At 35.6% G+C, this 26100-nt stretch overlaps 1 protein-coding gene across 1 annotated transcript in view; it reads left to right on the plus strand.

Annotated features, from left to right (window-relative positions):
- The window catches only part of XPR1 (xenotropic and polytropic retrovirus receptor 1), a 262511-nt gene that overhangs the window by 172598 nt on the left and 63813 nt on the right, over window positions 1-26100 (plus strand). Inside the window, 4 exon segments of the mRNA XM_017888797.1 lie at window positions 10149-10372; window positions 12810-12959; window positions 13220-13303; window positions 17169-17250. Coding sequence (XP_017744286.1) covers window positions 10149-10372; window positions 12810-12959; window positions 13220-13303; window positions 17169-17250 — 540 coding nt within the window.

A 26100-nucleotide genomic window follows, 5' to 3' on the forward strand; every position in this document is an offset into this window, starting at 1 on the left:
ATTTCTTGCCTGTAAAATATGTCTTGATTCATATAAATGCAAGACCAATTAGATAATAGTTACTAAGAGCTATTCTTATTATATAGTTATTCCTGTTATTCCTGTAATCCTGTTTTACAGTGTCTTGCTGTATGTTTTTTCATTATTGATTTATATTGTTTTTATACAAAAGGAATTTGAGGCACTGTATGTGTGCAATTAATAGTTAGAATCTTTTACACTGAAATAGTAAATGTTCATTTTACAAATGATACATGTGTCTAGTATGCATGTATTTAAACTATGACTTAATGACTGGTTTTGTTCTTTGCTCGTGTGTGTGTTAAAATGTGGATTAAGTAGGTATTTTTAATGAGAGTGGTCATAGGTTGGTATATTGTTTTAAATTCCCATGTCTTAACATGTCTTCCTGCATCATGCATGAGTCTCTTGAGTTCATTACAGTGGAATCAGTTACTTAAGAACTGTTTAAAGGAGTAGGGAGGGTAGTAGGGGAAGTGAAATTAAAGTAGCCACTCTTGCTTGCTTTCTTGTTAATACATCTGAAGGAAATTACAATTACAATATTTGTATTGTCCACAATAAATTTTCCTTTCTTTATTCTGTTAAAAAAAAGTGTTTGATAAGCCTCTATTGAAAACAAGCCATGTGAAAACCAGCCTTATTTTCTTTCTCTCCTTTTTTTCTCTCAGCCTCATTTTCTTTCTCTCCTTCCTTCCTTCTGTGTCTCTCCTATTTTTCCTTTTTTCTTTCTGAGACTGAAAGAAAGAATGAGGAATGTCTATGGTCATGAGTAACACAGTTTCCAAATGGCATCTTCACAAACAAACACAATATCATGTAAATTAATGTTTTTTTTTTTAAATTGTAGGTCACAACCCAATAAATTGGTCAGAAAATTAAAATACAATCACGTGTCACTTAATGACAGGGATAATTCTGAGAAATGCGTTATGAGGTGATTTCATTTTGGGAGCATCCTGTGTAGTTACACAAACATAGATGGTCTATCCTGTTACACATGTAGCCGATATAATATAGCCTGTTGCTCCTAGGCTATAAAACTCTCCATCATGTTACTACAGAGAATACTGTAGGCAATTGTAAAACAATGGTAAGTATTTATCTAAACATAGAAAAGGTACAGTAAAAATAAAGTATTATATCTTACGGGGCTCCTGATGTACATGCTGTCAGTTGTTGACCAGAATGTTGTTCTGTGGCGCTACGACTGTACGTGGGTCATCGCAGGCATTTTTAAAAAAATATAGATAGAATATAGTAGAATAGAAAATATCAGAGTGTTATTTACTAAATACATCTGTTGTGTTTATTTACAAATTATATGTATTTTTTAAAGTTTATGTGCAATATGACATTTAGTATTTTACAGTTATGCAAAGTACTGTGAAAACTGACATGAAGAAGCATTGACTTTACTTGGAGGAAGAAAGCAGGATTGAGGAAAAACCTTTAGAAGAAGTGAAATTTAAATTGGGTCTTTGAAAATGTGTAGGCATTGGCCAAATGCTCTTAAGGGAGGTTGTTTGAGGATGGCTATAGGGGGAGGCAGAATTTAGTGCTTCAGAGCAAGGGAAAAAAATCTATCCAGATGCATAGTGGCATTAAAGTACATGACATATTTGGGGATGAAGACAATAACAAATAGTCTTTTGAAGCTGAAGTTGTAAGATATCAAGGAGTAAGTTGCTGATTAGAGAGAAAAGTCGAAGAATTAGATGTTTTATTCACATACAGATTTCAGACTTCAGTATCTGAGGTACACAGTTTCAAGTGTGTAGGATTTCTAGATAAAAGCAGTATAAAAAATGCATGTAATGTAACAGGATTAACTATCCTGAATCATCTGTGATGGGTCAACATTCTCATTAACTTACTTTATATTTTGAATAACACTAAGGTCCATAAATTGAATTAGCAAGATAGTAATATTGTAAGACAGGTAAACAAATAATAAAAATATTCTAAGACACTAATTTTATTTTAGGAAGAATTATTCTTCAATTGCATAACAACTTAACAGCGTTGCCGTTCTGAAGATAGCTTGTAGTTCTTGAAATAACTTTTTCTAAAAGTAAAAGAACAATGAATTTGGTGAAAGCAAAAGATATTGGTAATCCGTATTCTAGCTCTTTGAGGGATACATAGGTGCTTTGAAAATTCTTGAATGGTTATTGGAAATTTTTATCAAGTATTTAGTATGCGACTAAATACTTGATAGTATGTTAACTATGGCATTAACATATTATTAAAATAATCATATTTGTTCTCATATTCAGGGTCACTTGATTTACTGGCATAAGTAGAAATTGTAGTTTATTGGCAAAATAATCTATTTTCATCAATATTTATAAAATTGCTTAGAAGTATTGTGTGTAATATTTTTTCAGATAGCTTCTAAGTTGTTAGGACATAAATACTTAAGTTGTTTGAACCTGACTACTTAATAAATAGAAGCATTAGGTATTCTTTTGGCCCAGAAGCATCATGAAAATATTACTGAGACACAAAACACACCATGAACCAAGAAAGAACCTAGAAGTTCTACATTGTTTTTGATCTTGAGGATAAGACAGACACATTTGCAATAGAAATGTTTAACATATGTAAAAAGAGCCATGAGATTCATTCATTCATTCATTCATTCATTCACTCACTCATTTATTTATTTATTTTGAGACTGAGTCTTGCTTTGTCACCCAGGCTGGAGTGCAGTGGTGCGATCTCAGCTCACTGCAACCTCTGCCTCCCGGGTTCAAGCAATTCTCTGCCTCAGCCTCCTGAGTAGCTGGGATTACAGGCGCCCACCACCACGCCTGGCTAATTTTTTTGTATTTTTGGTAAGAGACGAAGTTTCACCATCTTGACTAGGCTGGTCTTGAACTCCAGACCTCGTGATCCACCCACCTCGGCCTCCCAAAGTGTTGGGATTACAGGTGTGAGCCACTGCACCTGGCCTCATTTTTATAAGTGTATTTGTAGATTTTCATCGTAGATCAAAGTATATACTTTTATACACACACACACACCCTTTTCCAGGTTCTGTGCAATCCCATGTGTTTGAGCTTTCTGGCGATCTGGCTCTAGAAACCCAAAGTGTCATTGCAAAATAGATTGGGATACTTGGTGTCAAAAGCAGTATTTCTTATTCTTTTTAAACCTATATCCCTTTGATAGATATGAAAATCTTATACCATAGCGGTAGTAATATTGAATATGATTTTTTCAAACTACATATGCTTTATATTCCCCTACCCCCACCCAGGGATTTTCATAGGCTCCTCTACATAGTTTTGCCCTCAAGGAAGAGAATCATTACTTTAAAGAAAGTAGCAAAATACACCTGAAATGTTGATTTCTTCTCCATTTCTATTTGGGAATGTAGGTTACTAGAGAGAACTTTTACCTATTTATTCATTTATTCAACAAACATGGATCGAGTATACTATATGCAAGCTCTTTATGGTACAAAGATAATGATGATAGGCCACGCAAAAACTTGTATGAGAATGTTAATAGCAGCATTATTTACATAGTTTAAAAAACTAGAAACAATTCAAATGTCTGCAGACTGAAGAATATTTAAACAAAATATATATTCACACAATGAAATACTATTTGGCAATAAAAGGAGTTCAGTATAACAGACTTACATTATGGTACAAAATGGATGAACGTCAAAATTATCATGCTAAGTTCAAGAACCCAAACACAAAAGATTACATATTGTGTGATTCTTTTATATGGAATGTTCAGAAAAGGCAATTCAACAGAAACAGAATACAGATCAGTGTTTGCTTGGGGTAGGGGCTGGAAGTGGGGATTGACAGCTAATGGCCATGATGGAAGTATATGAGGTGACAGAAATGTTGTTCTAAAATTGGATTTTTATGAATCCTGTGGTAGGTAAGTTATACCTCAAACATTATTTAAAATAAATTTTCATTATAAAAAAAGATAAAGATTTTAGAACTGTTACCTTTAGAGTTCGGTCAGTCAGTGAAGCAGACATAAACGAAGAATTATATGTAGTGTGCTTTGGCTGCGTGTATGTGGTCCCAAAAGAGCCCTAAGGTGGGAGTTTCATTTGTGACTGAGAGAGTTGTTAAATATGAAAAACTTTGTATAGAAAACAGTGTTTGAGATTAGCCTTGCAAAATAAGTAAGGAGTTTTCCATATGGAGAGGCATTTGTGTCTTGACTTATTGTTGGCACACAGGAAGTAACAGTCCTCTTTCTTTTCATTTTTGGGCTTCTTACATTTTTAATATGCATATGATGAGAAGTGTAAATGTATTGACAGTTCTGACTAAGGACGTTAAACAATTAGCAAATTTATATACTAATCTTTTAACAATTAAAGTTAAGCAATCTTATTACATATGATATTCTGTCTTCTGGCTAATTTACCTGAGGTTTTTAGTCAGCAGAATAATTTATAGTTGCCTTTAGATAAATCCTTGTATTATTTCATTTTATGTTTGTGTGTATATTGTGTGTAATATTTTTTCAGATAACTTCTAAGTCATTAGGACATAAATACTTAAGTTGTTTGAACCTGACTACTTAATAAATAGAAGCATTAGTTACTTCTTTTGGCCTAGACAGATGAAAATATTACTGGAACACTAAGGGCATCGTGAACCAAGAAAGAACCAAGAAGTTCTATACTGTTTTTGATCTTAAGGATGATAAGACAAACACATTTACAATAGAAATGCTTAACATGTGTAAAAGGAGCCCTGAGATTCATTTTCTGTTGACTTCAGTAAGAGATTTTAAAATATGTGAATTGTTCTGTTTTTTACAATATGGAAGACTAGAAAGAAATCCTAATAATCTCTTTGAAACACTAAAGTGACACATAAAATATACAAAATTATCAGGAAAATAATAAAAATATGTATCTAATATGATTAAAACGTAAAGGAGAGCACAAAACCATAAACAAAGAAGAAATCATTAAAATTAACTAGGCATATTTTTTAAAGGACCAATTAGATCTTTTACAAATGAAAATATAATCACGGAAATTAGTATCGTAATAGATCAATTAAACTGTAGATTAGGTAGAATTAAAGGGACAATTTATAAACCGGAAGATAGAGCTGAAAATTTACTCAGAATGCAACACAAATTGATAAAGAGAAGAAAATATGAGAGATGTAAGAGACAAAGTAAAAAGGTCAAGGGGTTATAATTGGTATCTTTATTTTCCCATGACCCGTTCCATATTTCCTTTGCCCTCAGCCAGAACCCCAACTGGTTATTGGGTGAGATGACCTAGACTTTAAATTCGTAAAGGATCTGAATCTCAATAGGTCTTTTATTAATTACTGTAGGTTTTGTTTTGTTTTGTTTTGAGACATAGTCTCACTCTGTCACCCAGGCTGGAGTGTGTGGTGCCACAATCTCAGCTCACTGCACCCTCCACCTCCTGGGTTCAAGTGATTCTCACGCCTCTGCCTTCTGAGCACCTGGGATCACAGGCGTGCACCACCACACCCGGCTAATTTTTGTAATCTTTGTAGAGACGGGTGTTTACCATGTTGGTCAGGCTGGTCTCGAACTCCTGGCCTCAAGTGATCCACCTGCCTCAGCCTCCCAGAGTGTTGGGATTACAGGCGTGAGCCACCATGCCCGGGCTGTTGTAGTTTTCCATTAACATATATTACTGGTCATGGAAGTAATCGAGGGTGTTCCAAAGTCTCCTGGGTTCCATACCTTGTTGCTCCTATTATGTTTCAGCAATTCACCTTTCCCTTGGTAATCAGGATCAGTCACTTTTAGCCAGTAAACCCCTTCTTTGTCTATTGTTTCATAGTACAAAAAACCCAAAATGGCCAGGTGGCAGTTGCATCTTCCAATTAAGTGGAACCATTGTTGTATTCCTCTGATGGAAGCATTTTCCCCTTGAGAACTAACCAATAGTCAGAGTTTAAGTTGTAGTTGGGGAAGCAAAAATTATGTGAGTGGATTATTATAGTATTGAGAGGAGCCACTCCTACTTCTACCCCTTGATTCCTAGACTGGATATTTTGGTTATGGTGGAGACATATGGCCTCGTTATTGTATCCTGTAAGACAGAACCCCATCCTTTCAGAGTCTTGTGTCTCAACTTTTCTGTTAGGCCGTTGATTAGCTTTTCTATTAGGCCATCTACTTCTGGGTATATAATAAAAGACTATTTTATTCCATGGCTATGAGCCCATTGCTTTTACTGTTGTTGCTGTGAAATGAGTTCCTTGATCAGAAGCAAGGCTGTATAGAATACCATGATAGTGGATAAAGCGTTTCAGGAGATGGTGGTACTAGAGAAGCATTATAGGTAGGGAAGGTACATCCATATCAAGAATGCTTTTATTCCAGGGAGGACAAATCTCTGTCCCCTGCCCAATAGAAGGCATCCAACACAATCAACCTGCCAGTAGGTAGCTGGCCAGTCCCAAGGAAAAATGGTAACATGTCTGAGGTTCAGTGCTAGTCTCTGCTGCCTGGGGAATAGCTGTATTATCAGATGTGTAGCTGCATGCCAGGTGCTAGAGGTTGTATTGATTTTCCTCAGTGAAAATACTATATCCAGAATAGCAACTGCCATCACAGAGACCACCTAGTTTACACCAATCCAGTTATTTGCCAAGATTCATCAAACTTGTAGGTAAACAAATGAGTTAAGAGAGGATATGGTAGGTATCCTATCCCTTTGTCTTTAAAGTCTGTGATTGTTGTACTAATTTCTGCAGTTCTATCTTGATAAGGAAAAGTTCCAGAAACTGTCACAGCCCTTCCTTTCATTATGTTTCTTACCCGTGGGTCAGAATCACTGGAGAGTCTACCAGCAGCCTAGTAGTTCTATTCTAATTATACATCTTGGAACTGAAAAAAGAATCATAGGATGAATCTGTGGACCAACTGGGTCTTCTGTGAGTCTAATCTGGGCTGATATTTCATCTGTCACCTGAATATCATAAGTGTATAGTTTGATTGCTAAACCACAGTGATGCCAGGAGTCTCCAGAAGTTTGCCACTCCTAAGGAAAACCCTCCTAGGGAAAAAGATTCGAAGTATGAGAGGAACTTGAAATGAGCAAGTTTCTCCATTGCTGACTTTGAAGATAGAGTTAAGAGTAGTCTCGAGAAGCTAAAAGCAGACCACAGATAAGAGACAGCAAGGAAACGAGAACCTCACTCTTAAAACTACAAAGAACTGAATTCTGCCACAACCAAGTGAGCTTGAATGTGAGCTTGAGAAAGCAGCCTAGCTAACACCTTGTGTTTAGCCTTAGGAGAGCCTGACAGAGAACCTAGCCACATCATGCTTGGACTTCTAACCTATGAAACTGTGAGCTAATAAATGGGGTTTCTTTAAGACACTATGTGTGTGATAATTTGTTATATAACAATACAAAGCTAATATACAAGAGCCAGTGACTAGTAATCTTTGGAAAGTCTGGATATTTCCCTTTCCCCAGTGCACAGTCACTCTAGTAAAAAGACACGAGGCCCTCTGAGGAAGGATTAGAGGAAGATCTACAGTATGTACTTGTGTCAATGCTGCAGGAACCACCCGAAAGCAAGGCCAGCTTCCACTTCAGTCAGGGGTCTCTAGTTTTTGAACTAGCATAGGTCTGGAAGCTAGTGAGAGATAGTGACTTTCTTGTAGTGACTAATATCAAGTATTTGGCCACCAGACCTGGAGTTTTTTTCTGTTACGTCAGTCAAGCAATATTCTAGTAGGTTTCCCATTTCTGTCTTTCCTAGGGATAACCATGACCAATTAACCACAGCCAAAATCTCAGTGGGCAAAAACATCTGTCCTCTTGCCTTTTATGGTAAATGCATCCACTTTGTTTTGATAGTTAAGTGCTGCCCTCTGGCCCTTCTGTTCCAAGGATCATTTGAGTGTGCATTGCAATCAGGGAACCCATCTCAGTGGATACATCTCTCATGGCCATTCCTGGCCTTCAATGGAGAGTAAACATAGAGCTTTTTAAGGATGCAGATGCTCTTCTCACTAACGTAATTCTGGATGCCTTAATGAAGGGATTATTTTCTGGGCCCCCTCAGGAGGATGTGATTGGTGTTGGAGAGGCGTAAGAGTGGTCCCTAGGAGCTAAAAGCAGGTCCCAGATGGGTTGACCCACATAGATGGATGAAATTTATTTGTAAAGAGGAATGGAAACATGATTTTGGTTTTGAATGCAATCTTAGATCATAGGAAATACAAGAAGATATAAATAGATTATAAAAGTTAGGAAAATGAAGGTCATGTAAAGGATTAAGAATAGAGATGAATCTTGGAAACATCCTATAGAAGGAAATTCTCTAGGAGAAAGAGTGAATCATGAAGCAGTGCCAGACAGGACAAAAATACTAAAGGTTAGTTAAAGACAACAGCAAGACAGTATAGCAGTAGATAAAGCAAGGAATGGGAGAACTATGATAAAGAATAAGTTGTAAATAATTCTTTGTTATTATTATATAATTTTTATCATTATTTATTGAGTGCTATGTCCCTTGGCATTTCTTTTTTTTTTTCTTTTGAGATGGTGTTTTGCTCTGTCACCCAGGCTGGAGTGCAGGGCCGCGATCTCGGCTCACTGTAACCTCCGCTCACTGCAACCTCCGCCTCCCGAATTCAAGCAATTCTCCTGCCTCAGCCTACCAAGTAGCTGGGATTACAGGAGTGCACCACCTCACCCGGCTAATTTTGTATTTTTAGTAGAGACAGGGTTTCACTATGTTGACCAGGCTGGTCTCGAAATCCTGACCTCAGGTGATCCGCCTGCCTCACCCTCCCAAAGTGCTGGGATTACAGGCATGAGCCATCACACCCTTCCGGTCCATTGGCATTTCTATGCTTCATTTAATCTTTCCAACCACTTTATGAGGGAGTTGGTATTTCCATTTCATATGAAAGTTGTAGAAGAGTTACAAAAAAAAAAAAAACTTCACTAAAATCAAACAGCTATTTAATGAGGCAAGAATTTGAACCCACATCTGCCTGGTTCCAGTGAACTAAATTGTGACCTTGGAAGAAAAATTATAGAGTACTATTTTTAAATGTATGTGTAACACAAACACATATATTCAGATACACCTAATACTTTTAACACATAGCTTGCAAGTCTTAATCTCTTATAATACCTGTCTTAGAGAAGTAATGAAGGATAGTAGGAAATACAGGAGATTAAAAATCTAAAGCCCAAATTCTAATCCTGTTTCTGACCTGAACTGTATAACCAGAAACATTTCTTAATGGCTTTTTAAAATTGAGATATTTCTATACCATAAAATTTGCCTCCTTAAAGTTTGTAATTCCATGGTTTTTCGTATATTCACAAGGTTGTACACCCATCACTACCAATTCTGGAACATTTTCATCATCCTAAAGACATATCTTGTACCCATTAGCAATCACTTCCCATTCGCCTTCCGCTCAGCCCATGGCAAGCATTAGTCTTCTTTCTATCTGTGTGGATTTCGTGATTCTGGACATTTCATATTAATGGAATCATACGGTATTGGGTATTTTGTGTCTGATTTCTTTCACTTAATGTCTTCAAGGTTCATCCATGTCCTAGCATGAATTAGCACTTCATTCTTTTTTAATGGCTGCTTCTATTGTGTGTTCATATACACACACATGCATGCACACCACATTTTGTTTATTTGTTCCTCAGTTGATGGACATTTGGATTGTTTCCACTTTCTGGCTATAATAAATGCAAGTTAGTATGTGTATGCAAGTTTTCTTATGAACATATGTTTTCACCTCTCTTAGGTATATGCCTAGGAATGGAATTGCTGAATCATATGTTTAACCTTTCGAGAACTGCCAGCTTTCTTCCAAATACCAGAGAGGCTGCATTTTCACTCTTAGTGGCTCTTTACATTTTATTTATTTATTTTGTAAAAAGAAAGGTACATGAGGTTTTGTGGGGGGTAAAATGAAAGCAGTGTGTTACACAAAAAATATTTTTTCCTATCGAGTTCTAAATATTACAAGTAGCAGGTTTTTTTCCTAGAAATTCTAGGGGAACAAATGGGAATTATTATTAAAAATTCAGAAGTCAGTAGGAACTTTTTTATATTACTGATTTGACAATTCTGTTTTATTTCTTACAGAGAAGCTCGCAGAGGCTCAGCGCAGGTTTGCTACACTTCAGAATGAGCTTCAGTCATCGCTGGATGCGCAGAAAGAAAGCACTGGTGTAACTACGCTGCGACAACGCAGAAAGCCAGTCTTCCACTTGTCCCATGAGGAACGTGTCCAACATAGAAATATTAAAGACCTTAAACTGGCCTTCAGCGAGTTCTACCTCAGTCTCATCCTGCTGCAGAACTATCAGGTACTTAGATTCTTACCCTAGAAAATGGCACCTTCAAGTAAATGAGAAATTTCAATAAATGGAAATACCCTAAAGTATTACTAGTGGGTCAGTTCCAAAAAGGAAAATCCTTAACATGTTATTATTCTTGGGGTTCCTACTGGCTAAAAGCCATGTGTCAGAGACGGTAAAACTGTGTTAACAAGACTTCTGTTTTTGAAGATTCATATTCTAAAAACTTTTGTATAATATTTAGGGGTAGCCCACAACTCAGGGACTAACAGTTTGCTTCCTGTTTTTAGAGGCAGCTCTGATAGTCATGAATAGAAATAATATGTCTCTCCAGCCACTGTTGGCTATGTAAGGGCTTTTTTTTTGTTTTTTGTTTTTTTTTCTTTTTTGTAACAGAGTCTCACTGTGTCACTCAGGCTGGAGTACAATGGCATGATCTCAGCTCACTGCAACCTCTGCCTCCTGGGTTCAAGCAGTTCTCCTACCTCAGCCTCCTGAGTAGCTGGGATTACAGGTGCACGCCACCGTCCCCAGCTAATTTTTGTATTTTTAATAGAGATGGGGTTTCACCATGTTGACCAGGCTGGTCTTGAACTCCTGACCTAAAGTGATCCGCTTGCCTTGGCCTCCCAGGCTTTGGGATTACTGGCATGAGCCAATACTCCTGGCCCGTACGGGCTTTTATAGTTCTCCTAACCAATAGCAAAATTTCTACAAAAGGTATCAGATAGTTAATTTTTCTACAGCTGACAGTAATAAAACAAAGACCCTGACTTTTCAACTTGCAGCTGAAAGAATCCTTTCAATTTTCCTGTCCATGGGCTGCAATAAAATCATATTTTTTAAAGTTATTGAGAAAAGCATCTCCCTAATCTTTAAAGAGACCTTATGCACTATTTTTTTCATTTTATTCTTGTGATTATTACTTATAGTGAGTGGTTAGAATCATCACAGGATGGTATACCATGTTAAAACTAAAGATTATGTAACAAAAGTATTACCTGGAGTGTTAGAATTTTAAAATAAAAAGTAATTAAAGTCCCATATCTGCAGTAATCTTAAATTGCTAATGCATGTGCTTATTTTATCATTTTCTTCTATAATTCTACTTTGTTCTTTAGTGATTTAATATTTTATCATTTGAAGACAAACCTAGTAAGAAAACAATTTAGTAGAAAAATAATTACATATGTTTATATAGTGATAAATTGCTTTGAGATTTGTTCATCGCTTTATAATTTAAAAAACAAAAAATGTATTTCCTCTTTCCTATAATGGTTTAACAACGTTACTATATCATAGTTCATAAATTATGTTTGTGTGTTACATGGAAAAATCTTTGTTAAATTTCATTGTATTAACTTTCCTAGCAACTTTTGTTCGGGGTCATTATAAAATGCTCCTTGCGAAAGCAAAAGTAATAGTTAATTATGAAAGTTCTGCTTTATCTTCCATTCTTTGGAGGTCATCTGTTCTGTAAGAATACATTTATTTTGAGAATGAAGGAGAAAGGAGGATTGATTAAAAGCTATCTCTAAGTCATGATGTATGTATGCACCCCACACAGATTTTAAGATCATACATTAAAGCATGAGGGAAAAATATGTAAACAAATAAGGAAAGCCTATTTTGGAGTGAGTGCACAATATTTTACTGTTAGGAACGTGTAATCAGCAAATTTGGGAGACCTCTGGTTTAAAGATCTAACCTTGCAATTTGAATTTTCAGCTTTTTTGCATGCTGGGCAAAGAACAACAGAATTTGAGATGTTGGAAGTATAGTATTTTGTTATTGTAGAAATTGGGGAAAAGGAGGGACTTCTACCCATTATAGACTGAACCCTGTACGTATGATCACTGCTTCCTTTCTACTTACTCTTCTTAGCACTCCCATACGCAAACTGAGAATGGGTGGAAGGAACATGAAAGTGAAGAGCACTGGGTGATCTTCCATTTTCTTTACTGGAACATGCATGACTGCATGGCAGGGGGAGATGCATACTCCTGTACCAGTCCTTCAGAAGACAAAGAACTAAATAAATGTGTTCAGTGCATGGCAAATGCAAAACATTTTCTGAAGATAATTCTTTTGACCAAAGCAGCAAAATAATAGAAATTAGCTATTTTGAAAATAAATATACACAGAAAACAGGAAATAAAAAACATTTTGAGTTTAGGACTTTCATTAATTTACTTGGAAGAGAAATAATAGTGTTCATAGTTCAGGGTTTCTTTGTGTTACTAATAGCATACTACCTTGAAATGAATAAAAGAAATAAAAAAGAAGAGTCATCCTTTTAGTAGTAGATGCTTTTATGAAAGCTTTGCCATTTCCTTGAGTACTCAATCTTTGTCCAGCTAGCTCTGTCAGTGCTTAGTGCTTATTCTTTTTCATCTTTTTTGATGGTAGTAGAATTTATAGTTGTGTTTCTCATTTCTTTCTGTAGAATCTGAATTTTACAGGGTTTCGAAAAATCCTTAAAAAGCATGACAAGATCCTGGAAACATCTCGTGGAGCAGATTGGCGAGTGGCTCATGTAGAAGTGGCCCCATTTTATACTTGCAAGAAAATCAACCAGCTTATCTCTGAAACTGAGGTACAATAATCTCGTTTATTTACCACATATTTTCAGTTACATGCTTTATTTTTAGGGAAGCAATTCCTTATTTCTGTTATTTTGTAACTAGTTGCTAGCTTTGAATATATATGCCTTGTGATTTTTTTTTTCATTTTCTTTATCAGTATACATTCACCAAAAAGTAGTCATAATATCGTATATATAAATGGTGCAGAATTATTTGTGCATCACTCAAGTTTAATATAACATAACCAAAATGTAATACTTTGTCTTTCTAGGCTGTAGTGACCAATGAACTTGAAGATGGTGACAGACAAAAGGCTATGAAGCGTTTACGTGTGCCCCCTTTGGGAGCTGCTCAGGTTAGCATTTGGTTCCAGCAGTTTGTTTGGTTTCACCTATTAATAATCAACATGATATTTAGCTGGCCCCATTACCTTAAAAAAATTTTCAGCCAAAGTTTATAAGTAGTTGCTAATTTTCTTATTTTAGTTTTTTAAATATTATATGCTGTATTTTACTTCATTCTGAATTATAATGTCTTCCACCTTTCTCTTCTCATACTGTACTTTTCTCTTGTTTATTCTTACTGAAATGTTAACTTATTGGTATCATCAAATGATTAAGATGTGATTTTAAAAAAATGATCTGGTGCGTTCAGATGTGCTAGATTGCTATATAGCTTCATCCAAAATGCAGCAGTTGCTCCAAAAAAGCATTTATTAAATGATATCTACACAGTAGTTATAAAAAAAAGAAAGCATTTATTAAGTGATACCTTCTGTGTCATAAAACAAGTCTCAATAAATATAGAAGGATTTAAGTCATACAAAGTATATTTTCAGGCAACAGTGGAATAGAAACCAATAACAGAAAGAGCTTCCATAACCTAATGAAAGGCATCTATTAAAAAAAAAATAAAACCTCTACAGTTATTATCATACTCAATGATGAACACTGCATGCTTTCTCCCTAAGACGTGGCCCAAAAAAGGGTATTCACCTTTAACACCTGTATTCAACATTGTGCTGGAGATTATAGCCAGTACGGTAAGGGAAGAAAAAGAAATGAAAGTCATTCAGGGTAGAAAGAAAGAAGTAAAACCAGTGGGGTTTTGCCAGCAACTTGATGATCTATGTAGATAATCTAGTGAATCTATAGAATAGCTACTGGAACTAATAAATGAGTTTAGCAGGGTCACCACATATAAGACCAATATGTAAAATCATTTGTCTAGATACTTGCAAGAACAATCAAAAAATGTTTTGAAACATTTTTGAATGGAAATCAAAAAATGTTAAAGCAATGTTATTTATAATATCAAAATATACAATGCTTAGTAATAATTCTGACAAAAGATGTGTAAGGCCTTTACATTGAAAACAACAAAACACTGCTGAGCAAAATTAAAGACTTGAATGAGAGAGATCCTCTGTTCATGGGTATCTTGCACAAACCCAGTATTTTAAAGATACATTGTTTCTTCCTCAGATGATCTATAGATATAATACATTCCAGCTCAGAAATCTCAGAAAACTTTTTTTTTTTGTAAAATTGGTAAGCAGATTTAAAATTTTATTTGGAAGCCAGGCATGATGGCTCATGCCTGTAATCCCAGAACTTTGGGAGGCTGAGGCAGGTGGATCACTTGAGGCCAGGAGTTCAGTACTAGCCGGGCCAACATGATGAAACCCCATCTCGACTAAAATAAAAAAGTTAGCTGGGCTTGGTGGCACATGCCTGTAATCCCAGCTACTTGAGAGACTGAAGTACAAGAATCACTTGAAACCAGGAGGTGGAGGCTGCAGTGAGCTGAGATTGCACTGAGTGACAGAGCAAGACTCTGTCTCAAAAAAAAAAAAAAAGTATATGGAAAGGCAGAGGACCTAGAATAGCCAAAGCAACTTTGGAACATAAATTGAAGGATTAACATTATCTTATGAAAGCTTATTAAAGCTACAATAATCAAGAGAGTGTGGTAGTAGTGTCATGGTAGGCAAATAGATCAATGGACCAGAATAGAGTGTCCAAAAATAGAGTAGCATATTACAGACAACAGATATTTGATACAGATATAAAGCAGATTAGTGGAGAAAGATAGCATTTTCAACTAATGATGCTGAAACAGTTGAATTCCATATACCAAAAAAAAAAATGAACTTTCATCCATTCTTCACACCATACAGTTCTAAATGTACCATAGATCTCAATGAAAACTGAAAACTACAAATTTCTAGAAGAAAATATGGAAGAAAGTCCTAATGACTTTGGGTTATGCAAAGATTTCTTAGAAGTGACACCAAAAGCACCTCATCAAAGTTAAAAACGTATGCTCTTCAAAAGACACATAAGAGAATGAAAAGAAAAGCAAGAGACTAGCAGAAAATATGTATAAAACATATCTGTTAAAGGACTTATATTTAGAATATGTAAAGAACTCCAGTACTCAATAGAAGGAAAACAATCAAATGGGCAAAATGGGCAAAAGACCTGAACAGTTCTTCACAGATGTACAGGTGGCAAATTAGCATGTGATGAAATGCTCAATATCATTAGGCATTATGGAAATGCCAGTTAAAACCACAGTAAGATAATACATTCTCTGTTAGATGACTAAAAACGACTAATCATACTAAATGATGGAGGAGTAGGAACTCTCTTTTCTAATATGCTGTGGTGGAATATAAAATGTATAATGAATAAACACATTTGAAAACAGTTTGGAAGTTTCTTAAAAGTGCATCTACCATATGATCTAGCTGTTACACTCCTAGGTATTTACCCAAGACAAATGCAAATATATGTTCATATAAAGACTTCAACACAAATGTTCATAGCATCTAAACAACCTAAATGTATCTACAGGCATTCTTAAACACCCTAATTTTTTGAAACCAATTTAAAAATGTTTATTCAAAAACAACTGACATAAGTCAATTGCAATGGATAAACAATTTGTGATATATCCATACAATGAAATACTACTCAGCAATAAAAAGCAACAACTTATTGATAAATGTAACAACGTGGATAAACCTCAAATTAATTATATGGAGAGAAAGAAAGCATAAAAAAAAAAGTGCCTACTATATGATATCATTAACCTAAGACTCCAGGAAAAATGCAAACTAATAGTGACAGAAAGCAGATCAGTGGTTGCTTGTGGATAGAGTGAGGTAGGGTAGGCTGGGAGGAAAGGATTGCAAAGGCACATGCGAAATTCTTGGGCATCGTGGATATGTTCTTTGTCTTGATTATGCTGATGGTTTTGTAGACATTTATACAGTATCAAATCTTATCAAATCGTACACTTTAAATATATAAAGTTTATATCAATTTAGGCAGTAAAGCATTTTTTAAAAATCCTAAGCATATTATTGTCAAACTGCTTGTAAATAAGGAGAAGAATCTTAAAAGCATCCAGGGAGCAAAGACACAAATTCTGTACTTTAAGTATGTGCAATTTATTTATGTCAGTTGTTTTTGAATAAACATTTTAAAATTGGTTTCAAAAAATTAGGGTGTTTAAGAATGCCTGTAGATATGGTAAGCTAAAGAAAACATAGAAATGGTATCTCTGGTGAGGAAGGAAGGTTTTGGGATCAGGGAGGAATAGGGACTTCAAAGTTAATGGAAATGTTCAGTTCCTAAATATGGATAATAGTTATAGGTTCGCTTTATTATTATTTGGTATCCTGTGGATACCAAAATCCATGGATGCTCAAGTCCCTTATAAAATGGCATAGTATTGCATATAACCTGTACACATCCTCTTACATACTTTAAATGATCTCTGGGTTACTTATAAGACCTAATACAGTGTAAATGCTGTGTAAATAGTTATTAATACTCAGTGTTTTTATTTGTATTACTTTTTCTTGTTGTTTTGTTATTTTTTACTGGTTTTTGTTCCTGAATATTTTCAATCCACAGTTGGTTGATTTCTCGAATGTAGAATCCACATACTATAATTTAAGCCTAAGATTATAATCTTGTTTATTTCATGACACAGATTTCTGTTAAAAAAAAACTCGATTAATTGGCAACTTGAATAGTATTATAGTATGATGAAGGTTGATTCTCTGGTTCCAATTTATAAAAATTTAGAACATAAAGTATTATTTTCATAGTAGAATGTTGAGACTCACTCTACTATTTTATTACAGCATATAGTAAATACAATCAGTGTTTTGTCCTGTACTCAAAATGCTATTTTTCTGTCCACAGCCTGCACCAGCATGGACTACTTTTAGAGTTGGCCTATTTTGTGGAATATTCATTGTACTGAATATTACCCTTGTGCTTGCCGGTAAGTAGTTTAAATTTTGAATTAATTTATTCTTACCAATATGCCTGTGTCATATTCTGCCCCTCTGTAAGGAATTATGCATGCAACTACCAAAGCTACTGAAAGATAAATCTATCAGGGCTAAGTTTTTTGTCCTTATAAATGTGTTTTTTTTTTTAGCTGTTTGTTTTGTTGGAGTTTTTTCCCCATATGAGTATGGTTAGTCTCTAAAACATTGCTTGTTTATGACCTCTTTTTCTTCATCATTTTCTAGTTTCTGTATATAACTTCCATATAATTTTTTAGAGTTTATCAAAAACCTTGGCTCTCTTGATCATAGATGAGGATAAATAATGTTACCAAATTCGTTCACAAAGCTCTTTCACTTTGCTTATTGGAGACCCTCTCACATCATTTTCAAAATCTATTTAAAATTACTTTGCTTATAGTGTTAAGAAGCTTGGTTGTATAATTTCCTATTATAGAAGTAAAAACAATTAGAAAGAGGTAGAAGGGATTCCTAGGAGCAGCTGCACTCCCAACATCAAGAAATGATATAATAGCAAAGGAAGCATAATCTTACTAAATCTCCCCAAAGAATTTGACACACCCCACAGTAGCATTTGACATAATCAGTCACCACTTCTTGAAACACACTGTTTGATTGTTTTTCTGGAGAAACCACACTCTGCTGGTTTTCCTGTTAAATTTTACTGGCAGTTTGTTCCCAATCTCCTTTGCTAGCTATACTTTTCTTTGTGACATCAAAATGTTGGGGTATAGTACTGGGCTGAATCCTTCAATCTCCTCTGTCTATATTTGTTTCCTATCTAGGCAATCTTATTCAAGCCTATGGCTATAAATACCGTCTATATGCTAATGCCTCCCAAATATGTTTTCTCTTCTGAAAGATGTCTACTTAGCTGGTTGGATTTGTCTAGTAGATATCTCAAACTTACACAGATAAAAGATCCCTTGATTTTTACCCCCAAATATGCTCTTCTGTCTGGCATCACCTTTCATCCATTTCCCAGTCCAAAATCTTTTAGTTTCTCTTTTCCTTCATATTTAATCTTTAGTCCGTCAGCAAATCTTGTTGGTCTGTCTTCAAAATATGTTCTAAATGTGTTTACTTTTCACCACCTTGGCCAGTGCCACTCTTGTCTAAGCAGCCATTTCTTTTTTTTTTTTTTTTTTTGACATGAAGTCTCGCACTGTTGCCCGTGCTGGGATGCAATGGTCCGATCTCGGCTCACTGCAACCTCCGCCTCCTGGGTTCACGTGATTCTTCTGCCTCAGCATCCTGAATAACTGGGATTACAGGCACACACCACCACACCTGCCTAAATTTTTGTATTTTTAGTAGAGACGGGGTTTCACTATGTTGGCCACTGGTCTTGAACTCCTGACCTTGTTATCCACCCACTCAGCCTCCCAAAGTGCTGGGGTTACAGGCATGAGCTGCTGCGCCTGGCCACCAGCCATTTCTTGTTTAGTATATAGCAGTCTTCTGGACTCGGGTCTCCTTGCATCTACTCTTGCCTCCTTATAGCCACTAGTGTCTTTCCCCCCCTCCCCCAATGGAAGTTAGATCATGTCACTCTCCTATTCAAAATTCATTCATGGCTACTTTTAAAATAAAATTCGAACTCCTTACCATTGCCTACAAGAACCTACAGGATCTCATCTCTGTGGGCCTTTCCGATATTATATTCTGTCATCTTCCCCCACACTCAGCTTCACTTTATTTCCAGCCACACTTGTGCTATTATTTCTTGGATGCATCAAGCTCATTCTAATCTAAGAGCCTTTGCAATTGCTGAAAGAGCTCTTCCTCAATATGTCTATCTAGCTTATTTCATCACTTCATATAGGTCTGTATTCAAATGCTATATTCTTAGTAGGGTGTTCCCTGATCACCCAACCCTAAAGTAATCTATTCTGTCCCTTTAGCTTACGTTAGTTTTCTTCTGAGTACATATACTTACCTGACATTATATATTTATATTTCTTGTGATCTGTTGTCCCACTGGAGTATAAATTTTCTTGATGCCTGGGCTTTTTTGTCTCTCCTGTATCTCTAGCACCTAGAACACTGCTTAGACCATAGTAGGGGCTCGAAAAGTATTGGGGAAGTTTGAATGGCTGGAAGAGAAAGAGAAAGATGAAGTTAAATGATATTCAGAAAACACATGCACAAACAGCAGAAAAACAGACACAAATCTCAAACCTTCTTATAGTCAAGGACTTTTAAGGGCAGATAACCTTGGTATATCTAAGGGTCTATGTAATTGGGCTCATAATAACTGAATCATTAATAAAGGCCTAAATTTTGTTCATTGAAGTCTGCAAAGAAATATTAGATTGGTGCAAAAGTTGCCATTACTTTTAATGGAAAAAACTGCAATTACTTTTGCATCAACCTGTATGATTTAGAAATAGATGTTATTATTTGAATATCCATAATATTCCATTTCAGAGTTTTAGTAATCATAATAATGCCCAAATAAGGAAGCTTTATGTCACTGTCATACTTATTGTTCTTGATTGCAGGGACTATGTATTGTTGCATTTTAAGTTCCCAACACATTGTCAAGGTTTATAGCAGATATTCAAGAGATAATTTACTGAACTAATTATTCCTCATAAACATTCTGCTTAAGACTATCAATTGTATATTATGAAATGATAACCTACATTGTAATGGCTTTTAGAGAGCATATGCGTTTTACCTATTAACAGTGTGTTTTCATTTGTATTGTTAGAGTTGTTCCTACCAATTACTAAAAATCAACTCTTAATAGTTATTGTCAACCCTGAGTTTATGATGTAGTGTTGCTATAATTTATGATCATATTTTAATCTGGTTCTATTTCCTTAAGTGAATACAGTCTACTTATGTAGAATACATGAAAATAATGCAATTAAAAAACTCAGATCTATGTTACCAAGCTAGCTATAGTGGAAGGAACAAAAGGTCTGCCTGGGTTTCAGTTTCAGCCCCACTGTTAGTTGTTTTGGTTTTAAGGACCTCATTTAACTTCCCTGAAACAGTTCCCTCATCTGTTAAATGAGTTTAACACCTTAAATTTGCAGGGTTCTTTAGAGTTCATTCATTCATTCAACAAGTAAATTTTATGTGTCTAAGGGTTATGCTTGATGCCCACAAGTCTTAAGTAAGAGAATCCCTTTCATTATGAAATGTATTATGCCAGGGAGATTAAGGCATATATTAAAGCAATATACTGCAAGATAGGAGGTGTTAAATATTCTAAGCAGTTCAAAGAGACAAGTGATTACTTTTCAATGAGAGCATCAGGGAAGACTTCATGGGAGAGATGACATTTATGCTAGACAATGGTGGAATGAAAGCCATTTCAAGAGAAGGAGACAGATGAGCAAAGAGATTTAGTTGGCCTGGGGTGGGGATGGAGTGTAGAAGGAGGGAGTGACTTATGAAGGAGAGAGTGATAAATGGGCCAGAGTGGGGAATATTAGATGAGAAGGGTGAAAATATAGCTTGAGGCCAGCTCATAGGGATCAGATAAGACGTGTAAGTAAAACATGTTTGTAGTTGCAAAGTGCTATGTCAATATAAGGTGTAGATGGTGGGGAATGTTTTTTCTGTAGAAAATGCCTTAGTCATTTGTAGGTGGAATTTTTTTGTTTGTTTGTTTAATTTTCAAGATGAGCATGGTGGTATTATCATAAAAAAAAAAAGACGTAAGAAAAAAAAATTTTCCATTCTTTTGTGTGAATTAATTGAAAGTTTTACAATTTGAGGTTTTTTTCTTTAGTATGTACAGACTATGTTTTTGTAAGACATTCTGATTTGTTTTTTATGTGTGCAGTGTATGCATTTAGTGTTATGCATTATGTTGTCTCACCTCAGAACCCTTCTTTGTTTGATCTTTGTGTGTGTCGTAGCAGGGAGGGTAAATATAGTTAAAGCCAGCTGTCTATCCTTTTTTATCTCCCAGCGGGTGCTTGAGAGATAACAGTGTTAAGAGTCAAAGAGAAACACAGTTGTAGTATGCATGTACAAGCACGATTCTTTTTTTCAGACACTCACATTAAAAAAAAATGTGCATAATTGCTGTGGTTTTTCAAGGGGACGTGACCTAGTGTTTAATAATTTCTCTGAAAATCACATATTTCAGATTTTAATTTCATGAAGATGAAAAGTTGACTATTTAGATTTTTTTTCAAACTTGTTTCTTTTGCAGGTTCCTACTAACATATATAACTTAGTTTGGTACAATAACAGTATACCATATTTCACTTACTGGTTTGATCATTTACAGTGAGTATGAGGCGTGAAATAGGCACTGGTACACTAGTGGTAAGAGTACTCATTGTTGCTATCTCTTTGGAGGATAATTTGGCAGTGTGTGTAAAAATTTTAAGCCTAATTACGTTGATTAAGCAGTTTCGTTTCTAGAAATTTATCCTACAGACATACTTGTACATGGTTGCAAAGACATGTATGCCAGGAGGATAGTCATTGCCATTTTGTTTACAGTAGGAAAATCCTAGAAACCACTCAAATATTCATAAATTGATAGCTCTTTAAATTATATTACCTCTATACAGTGGAATACCATCGAGATAATGAAATGAACGAGGTAGTGGTGGGAGTGAAAATGGACACAGCACTTTGGAGAAGTTTTTGGCAACAGGAATCGGTTTTGTGGAAGACAATTTTTTCACTGGGCCGGCGGGTAGCAGGGGGAATGATTTCAAGATGAAACCCTTCCACCTCCGATCATCAGTCATTAGTAGAGATCCCTCCCATGCGCAGCTGACAATAGGGTTCGTGCTCCTATGGGAATCTAATGCCGATTATCTAACAGGAGGCGGAGCTCAGGCAGTAATGCTCTCAGCAGCCGCTCACCTCCTGCTGTGTGGCCTGGTTCCTGACAGAGCACAGACCAGTACTGGTCCATGGCCTAGAGATTGGAAACCCCTGTACTAACCTATGACCCAGTTCTAATAGAAATGCTTACGTATGTCCACCAAAAGACATGTATGAGAACACTTAAGTAATATTGTTTGTAATAGTATCCAGTCATGCACGACGTAACAATGTCTTGGTCAGTAGCAGACTGTAGATATGAAGGTAGTCCCATAAGATTATAATGGAGCTGAAAAATTCCTAGTGCATAATGGAATAAGAATCATAGCTATCATAGCATAACACATTACTCACATGCTTGTGGTGATGTTGGTGTAAACAAACCTATTGCACTGCCAGCCACATAGAAGTTTAGCACTTAAAATTAATGTGCATAATACTTGATCATAATAAATATTACTGATTTATGTATATACTATACTATACTTTTTATTATTTTAGAGTGAACTCCTCCTACTTATTAATAAAAGAGTTAACTGTAAAACAGCCTCAGGCAGGTCCTTCAGGAGGTGTTCCAGAAGAAGGCATTAGTAGAATAGGAGATGACAGCTCCCTGTGTGTTATTGCCCCTGAAGACCTTCCAGTGGGGCAAAATGTGGAGTTGGAAGACAGTGATATTGGTGATTCTGATCCTGTGTAGGCCTAGGTTAATATGTGTGTTAATGTCTTAGTTTTAACAAAGTTTAAAAGTAAAATAAAATGTAAAAGTAGAAAAAAGTTTATAGAATAAGTATATAAAGAAAAAATATGTCTGTTTTGTTATACAGTGTGTCCACGTTTTAGGCTAGGTATTATTACAGAAAGTTAAAAGGCTTAAAATTTTTTTAAGTTTATAAAGTTAAAAAGTTACAGTGAGCTGAGGTTAATTTATTATTGAAGAAAGAAAATTTTTTTTTCTAAATTCAGTGTAGCCTAAGTGTGCAGTGTATATAAAGTCCACAGTAGTATAGATTAATGTCCTAGGTCTTCACATTTACTCGCCACTTACTCACTGACTCACCCAGAGCAACTTCCAGTCCTATAGCTCCATTCATTCTAAGTACCCTATACAGGTGTACCATTTTTTTATCTTTTATACTGTATTTTTACTGTGTCTTTTCTGTGTTTAGATATGTTTAGAGACACAAATACTACCATTGTGTTACAATTGCCTACAGTATTCAGTACAGTAACATGGTGGATAGGTTTGTAGTCTAGGAGCAATAGGCTCACATAACTGTAAGTGATGAGAATAACAAACTGTAACTACATACAAGAACATGATGGCTGTAACAAATGTTGAACAAAACAAGCCAGACACAAAGAGTACATATTACATTATTCCATTTACATGGAGTTCAAAAAACAGGCAAGAATCAGGAGTTTACCCTTGGGGAATGGATAGCAATTGGAAAGAATATGAGCAGGAGCTTCTAGGATGCTTGTAATATGCTGTGTTCTGGGTGCTGATACACTTCATTCTTCATCATGGTATACTTAGGATTTATCCATTTTTCTATATGTATGTAACACTTAGATTCAAAAAGTTTACATTAGAAAATGAGTGAGATCTTTGTGCACTGATACTGGAAAATCTCCACTCCAGGATATAAGTGAAAAAAAAAAAAAGGTATGGAATAGCATATATAGCATGCTCCCAGTTGTAATTGGTGATTTGTTTTTTAAAAAATAGTATGTGTTTCTCTATGCATCAAGAAGTTCTTGAGAGATAATAGACAAATTGTTAACATGTTTTTCTTCAGAAGATCTGGAGTGAGACGAGGCTTCTCATAATCTTTATAATATTTGAGATTATTTTCCTATACACATATATTACTTGTTAAAATTTTTTAATGTTCCTTTAAAGAAAAGTGATTTGGCAACTTAATACAGAGAGGACCGTAATGTTGTAAGTTTTAGAACAAATTTGTTTGATTTTTTTTTTTTTTAAACAGGTACATTTTGGCTTATGTACACAACCTAGCGCCATTGTTAAGTGTGCAGGCTTTGGTGCCAGATTGTAGGGATATTAAATCCTTGTGATCCTGGGCAAGGAACCTATTTTGAGTAAGCTGTTTCTTCATGTATCTGGTGAGGAAAACCAATTTATAGAGTTGCAGTGAGAACTAATGAAATTTTGCCTGAAAAACATTGAGCACATTGCTTACCCCAAAATAAATGCTTGATGAATGTTAGCTGATTTTTAAGTTAAAAATTCATGAAGCCATGGGGAGTTTGTGATGGAACCTTATATATCTTTTATTCTTGGGACTCACAGATCAGAGAGATGATATACTTATTCTTAAAAAGAAATGATACTAATTTGTTTTTTGATTCCCTGGAATTTTTTATGATGATCTTGTCTAGCAAGAGTTATTGTGGTTTAATCCCCAGTAAATTTACAAAAGCTTGCTTCAGGGAGATCATGCCAAATGAAAGAGGTTTCATTGTATTGCTTATATATGCCCTTAGGTTTTAGATTTATTTGCAATTGAAAGTTTTGGATCTTTGATGAATAACTTGACTATTAACAGTTAAAATTGCTTTTTGCTTTTGAAACTCTTTTCCTTCAGAGACAGGGTCTCTCTCTATTGCCCAGGCTGAAGTGCAGTGGCCCCATTCTAGCTCACTGGAGCCTAGACTAGACCTCCTGGGCTCAGGCGATCCTCCTGCCTTAGACTCCTGAGTAGCCAGGAGTGAAAGCATGCAGTAGCACCATGCCTGGCTAATTTTTTAACTTTTTTGTAGAGACAGGGTCTCACTATATTGCCTAGGCTGGTCTTGAACTCTTTGTCTACAGTGATCCTCCCACTTTGGCCTTCCAAAACACTGGGATTACAGGAGCCACCAGGCCTGGTCCCTGTTTTTTGAATCATTTTGAAAGTAAATGAGTTCATTAGCTTAAATATAGTATTTGCATTCAGAAGAATATATCTTTAGCATTTACTGTTTTACAAAGGTCCTTGGGGTTTTTGTTGTTGCTGCTGTTTTGGTTTTTACTGGCTTTTCTAACAAATTGTGGAGTTCAAGGATATTTTATTCAGATCATATTTGCTGAAAGGCTTAGAGATTTTTCTAGTTCCTATGTTATCAAGTAGAACTTAGGTAAACATGTGTTTAGATTTTTATAAATATGGATTACATTTTCTGTTCATGGCAATTTTCTTCCTATGTAAGGTCATGAATATTTGAACCCTAACCAGGCTATTTCGCTTTCTTTTGTGTATGGCCACAGATATTACCTAGACAGAATTCGAAAATTTTGATATATTAGAGCAAATCTATCATCACCACTACTGAAACAGTTCAAAATATATACCTAGGCCAGGCGCGGTAGCTCACACCTGTAATCCTAGCACTTTGGGAGGCCGAGGCGGGTGGATTGCCTGAGCTCAGGAGTTGGAGACCAGCCTAGGCAACACGGCAAAACCCTGTCTCTACTAAAAATACAAAAAAAGTTCCTGGGTGTGGTGGTGTGTGCCTGTAATCCCAGGTACTTGGGAAGCTGAGGCAGGAGAATCACTCGAACCCAGGAGGCCGAGGGTGCAGTGAGTCAAGATCATGCCATTGCACTCCAGCCTGGGCGACAGAGCAAGACTCTGTCTCAAAAAAAAAAAAAAAAAAATTATGTGCCTAACATAGAAATTAGTAATGAGATCGTAATATGTATTTATTACTTTTTTCTTTTTCTATTTTTTTTTGAGGTGAAGTTCACATAAGATAAAATTAACCATTTTAAAGTTAACAATTCAGTGGCATTCAAGTACATTCACAGTGTTGTACAACCACATCTATCTAGTTCCCAGACATTTTCATCAGCCCAAAAGGAAACCTCACTCTCCATTCCCTGTCCTCAGCTGCTGGCAACCACTAATCTGCCTTCTGTCTCTATGAATGTTCCTATTCTGGGTATGTCCATAAACGGCGTCATACAATATGTGGTATTTTGTGTTTGGCTTCTTTTACTTGGCATAATG

Source organism: Rhinopithecus bieti, unplaced genomic scaffold, assembly GCF_001698545.2.
Source record: "Rhinopithecus bieti isolate Rb0 unplaced genomic scaffold, ASM169854v2 scaffold_15676, whole genome shotgun sequence".
In the NCBI taxonomy this organism is placed as follows: Eukaryota; Metazoa; Chordata; class Mammalia; order Primates; family Cercopithecidae; genus Rhinopithecus; species Rhinopithecus bieti.